General features: G+C 40.6%; 1 protein-coding gene across 1 annotated transcript in view; it reads right to left on the bottom strand.

Annotated features, from left to right (window-relative positions):
* The window catches only part of LOC106316055 (ureide permease 4), a 9335-nt gene extending 5200 nt beyond the window's left edge, over nucleotides 1-4135 (bottom strand). Inside the window, 2 exon segments of the mRNA XM_013753918.1 lie at nucleotides 3669-3807; nucleotides 3899-4135. Of these exon segments, the coding sequence (XP_013609372.1) occupies nucleotides 3669-3807; nucleotides 3899-4135 (376 nt within the window).
* Between the last annotated feature and the right edge of the window lie 844 nt (nucleotides 4136-4979).

Below are 4979 nucleotides of genomic sequence, written 5' to 3'. Positions count from 1 at the left end.
GAAGAAAGGCAAAACATGAGAATCTAAAAACAATGATTTACGTAAAGAACTATACTTTATACACAATCTGAAAAATGATTTTCGTAATGAGAAACCTTACTTCATACGTAATGAGAAACTATATTTATACACGCACTGTCTCTAAGAGACCATCATATCAGTCTCATAAAAAATTAAAAATCAAGATAGAAGACTTGTAGGTTGCAGCATCCTTTTCCACAATATAACCCGGTTCTTCTTTATCCGAAACATATATGCAACATGTTTTGGTATAAAAGTTAACTACAATTCATGAACCAGGCTTAAACCATTAACAAAAATTCATACTCTTCCTGGTTTGAAATCAGCAATGAAGAAGGTTAATTTCTTTAGCTGCTATGCAGGTGAATTCAATACCTCAAACTGCTCATGGAGATATTTATGAACTTTCATTTGCAACCTTTGAACTTGTGTGATCTCAATGCTCCTGGTGATGAGAGAGTGAAAAATTAAACATATAAGTAACTCTATATCAATCAACACTCTGAACAGATAGGAAAACATATTTCAGGTTTGTTGTGCAATCGTAAAATTGAAAGAGGCAAGAGATGAATCTCAACGTTCACAAACCAATACAGGAAATAGAAGAGGAGAAGATCATTAAAAATAAAATTGAGCGTTGGGGACGAACCTTAGTGGCATTGATTTTGATCCCTGAAGTGCTTTGAACACCTTTTTTAAGGCATTGATCTCAGCAAGAGTGGAAGTTGCATGCGCATAGATGTAGTTTACCTGAAAAAAACATTCAGACAAATAAATGGAAACCTTTTTTTTACAAAATTTCGGAAGCCTGAAAGTTAATTCTTGTTACGTCCTCGGGTGACACACCAGCCTCTTCTAGGTAGCTCTCAATGCATGAAGAGACACCAAGCCCCAGCTCTTGGATCAGTAATATGAGGAGAATCACAGTTAACAGCGCCTCCAAGATATTTACTACTAATGGAGCATCACGTTTCATTGCATGTTCCAAGCTTTCCATCACCTATTAGCACATATAACAAATTAGCACAAACAATGGACACAAAATTCACAATCTATATATATATATATATATAAAGTAATAGGACTCACCAGGTAACTGACTATTAGTATTTGCCAAAGACATTAACGCTGCATAACGTAAAGCGCTCCAAGGGAATTGAAGCACGTGATTCGGTCCTCTCAACAAACGTAGTATAGTTTGTGAAGTGTATCGATTCATCTGAATCTGAGAACTTCATTTCCGTGTTGCTACTTAAAACATCAATCCGCTAATCTCATAAGTTGCACCTTCTCTCAGCAGATGTCGGAATGTGTTAAGCCAATGTTCGCTGATAGACCCTTGGATAAGGGTTTCCTGGGAAGAGGCAAACAAAATTAGATGTCTTCAAGTCTATGAGAAGCTGTCAGGTTTAGAGACAAACCTTTTCATCAATAAGGAGCATGTCAACACCCATCCCCCTCCTTTGTTGATGTCTCGGGCTTCCTAGACTCAGCAGAAGGCGTGTGACTACGGTATCGGAACAACGACCTGTGTTAACATCAGAAAAAATCGGTACGATACCATTGTTGCAGGTTTTGTAGTAAGAAAGAGATTATATTCTGTTGAAGAAGCTGGATTTGGAGATTTCTTAGACGGTTATTATATAATGTTTTTTCAGGGATTTCATCGGAACTTTTGGGAAGGAAGCTATTGAATTCATCGCTGTGAGAGAGATTGAAGGACTGATTTAATAGTTAGAAGTATAGACAACCGTCTCATCGTCTAGGCTAAGCCTTACAGAAACCTGAAGCTGTTGTCTGAGGGTTGCAGGGAATCTCAACAGGAATAGCGGAAACGCAGGTGGAGAAAACATTAGACTACTAACTATTTCATTGTCGTCGTAGGCAGGCCCGTTCCTTCTATAAGGCACATAAAGCATTTGATTTAGGCTTGTTACGTCCTCGGGTGACACACCAGCCTCTTCTAGGTAGCTCTCAATGCATGAAGAGACACCAAGCCCCAGCTCTTGGATCAGTAATATGAGGAGAATCACAGTTAACAGCGCCTCCAAGATATTTACTACTAATGGAGCATCACGTTTCATTGCATGTTCCAAGCTTTCCATCACCTATTAGACCATATAACAAATTAGCACAAACAATGGACACAAAATTCACAATCTATATATATATATATATATAAAGTAATAGGACTCACCAGGTAACTGACTATTAGTATTTGCCAAAGACATTAACGCTGCATAACGTAAAGCGCTCCAAGGGAATTGAAGCACGTGATTCGGTCCTCTCAACAAACGTAGTATAGTTTGTGAAGTGTATCGATTCATCTGAATCTGAGAACTTCATTTCCGTGTTGCTACTTAAAACATCAATCCGCTAATCTCATAAGTTGCACCTTCTCTCAGCAGATGTCAGAATGTGTTAAGCCAATGTTCGCTGATAGACCCTTGGATAAGGGTTTCCTGGGAAGAGGCAAACAAAATTAGATGTCTTCAAGTCTATGAGAAGCTGTCAGGTTTAGAGACAAACCTTTTCATCAATAAGGAGCATGTCAACACCCATCCCCCTCCTTTGTTGATGTCTCGGGCTTCCTAGACTCAGCAGAAGGCGTGTGACTACGGTATCGGAACAACGACCTTTGTTAACATCAGAAAAATTCGGTACGATACCATTGTTGCAGGTTTTGTAGTAAGAAAGAGATTATATTCTGTTGAAGAAGCTGGATTTGGAGATTTCTCAGACGGTTATTATATAATGTTTTTTCAGGGATTTCATCGGAACTTTTGGGAAGGAAGCTATTGAATTCATCGCTGTGAGAGAGATTGAAGGACTGATTTAATAGTTAGAAGTATAGACAACCGTCTCATCGTCTAGGCTAAGCCTTACAGAAACCTGAAGCTGTTGTCTGAGGGTTGCAGGGAATCTCAACAGGAATAGCGGAAACGCAGGTGGAGAAAACATTAGACTACTAACTATTTCATTGTCGTCGTAGGCAGGCCCGTTCCTTCTATAAGGCACATAAAGCATTTGCTTTAGGCCACAAAATAAAAGTGTGATTAGAAGGACACATTTTTCAAAATATTTGTTTGGTTTAATGGTGAAGTAATCCAAAATTTGACCTTTTGGCTACTAGTTCGAACCTTTCTCTAGCAAAATTCCTAGGTATTTTCACTTATTGTAACAACCTGCCCCATGGTAACTACATGTTTCATAGGCTCCAGACTGGCCCTGCAGAGCACCGATCCTAACCTCTCACATGTGAGTCTTCACTGACTCTCCCATATAGTTTATTGGTGCGCTTGGCGTTACTCGAACCCAAGACCTCACCCTTTAACAACACTCTCACATGACGAATTGTCACCAATTGATTATTTTTGCACCACAAATTTTTGTATTGGAGGCCACATTTTTTTTCAGGCTTTAAGCCTCCCAAAAGTATGGGACGGCACTGGTCGTAGGCCCATTCCGAGAAGTTTAAGTTGAGCGCTTACGTGGCGCGATTTGCCCCTCCCTCCATTGTGACGTGGCGCAAGGAATAGAGACCAAAGTCTACTTTATTTATAAAAATTTAATTTCACCACCTTAACGCAAACGCGGAGATGGCGTTGAACCAATTGAGGCGTTTTTAGGTGAAAGAGGAAACATACCAATGACAACGGTGATGCTTGCGGTTATAACTTCGGTAACCGGTAAACCGACAAACGCTAAAGCGTATTGAGTCGCTAAATTCCCAACGCTTAAAAGCACAACGCCAACGACCGCAAGCAACACCGACGGCCAATTATCCTACACAAGTGATTCCTTCAATAAAACAATCACAAACGCAAAAATGGCGTGGCCTATGTAATTAAGGAATCTAAAGAAGATGAGACCAAACTTGAAGGAGCTGAGTGGTGAAGTCAGGCATTTGAAACGTGCTTTTTCCAACCTCACCGAGTGTAAATGCGATCACGATCGCGGCCAAGAGGTTAGCGGTTGTGAAATCAAGAAAAGTATGTTGAGGAAGACGACCTCTTCTCTCCAAAAGAGTCAAAATCGCAGGCCAACTTCCCAAACAACATAACGAAAGTATCATACATCCTATAGCTGCTGTTTTGCTCTCAATCACATACATCTTGTGTTTCTTCAACACAAAGACTCACTCTTTTCTCTTGGTATTTATGGGCTTTGTGAAAAGACCCGACCCATTTTTTCGTAACATCAGTACGAGTCTGGCTCGACTTCCTCGATCAGACTTGGGCCATTTTCAAATTTTTCCTTACTTAGAATTATTTCAGAGTGTTCGTTCTTTTTCAGACAGTCAAGTAAAGCATAATACGATTTGAATAGATAATCTGAGGTTCGAGTTAACAAGTCAGTTCGCTATAGGCTATTACATGTTAATCTCGTCCTATATCTACCCAAACCCACCATCCTTCTTTCCTGCCCTTGTCCCGCGATCAAGCTATGTCTTTACCCTTTCGGGTCTGGTCCTGATCTGCATCCAAACAAGGAGGCATAAGCAAACAGTATGCTTAGTGAGAGCGGTCATTCCGTCCCACTCAGCCAAATAAAGCAATCGAGTCAATCAGTCAATAAACGAACATGCTTGTCATCAGTCAATTACTTAGCCGACCCAATCGTTCCAAGCCAAAGCGCCATCAGATTCAATCAAGCCCTAGCAGGCCAATACGGCTCTAGGCGCATGATCTGATCCAGATGCGTCGATGGAAGGAACCGACTGTTCGGACCAACCAAGAACTTAGCAGATAATTCGAATTAGACAAGCAATCAGTACATAGAACATTTCTATCAATCAGACTACGATTCAGTACGATAGGCTACAGTCACGCACTCACCTTTTTCTTAGAGTCGGTTTGTTCTGTTGGATTCGGTTTCTTCTGACACCTCTTGAGCGGTTTCCGTCGGATCTTTGAACGCTCAGACAGTCGGATTCACCCCACAGACGATCGTTCTTG

This window comes from Brassica oleracea, chromosome C9 (assembly GCF_000695525.1).
Source record: "Brassica oleracea var. oleracea cultivar TO1000 chromosome C9, BOL, whole genome shotgun sequence".
NCBI lineage: Eukaryota > Viridiplantae > Streptophyta > Magnoliopsida > Brassicales > Brassicaceae > Brassica > Brassica oleracea.
The sequence above is the reverse complement of the archived record's forward strand: the minus strand, read 5'-3'. Positions and strand labels throughout refer to the sequence as shown.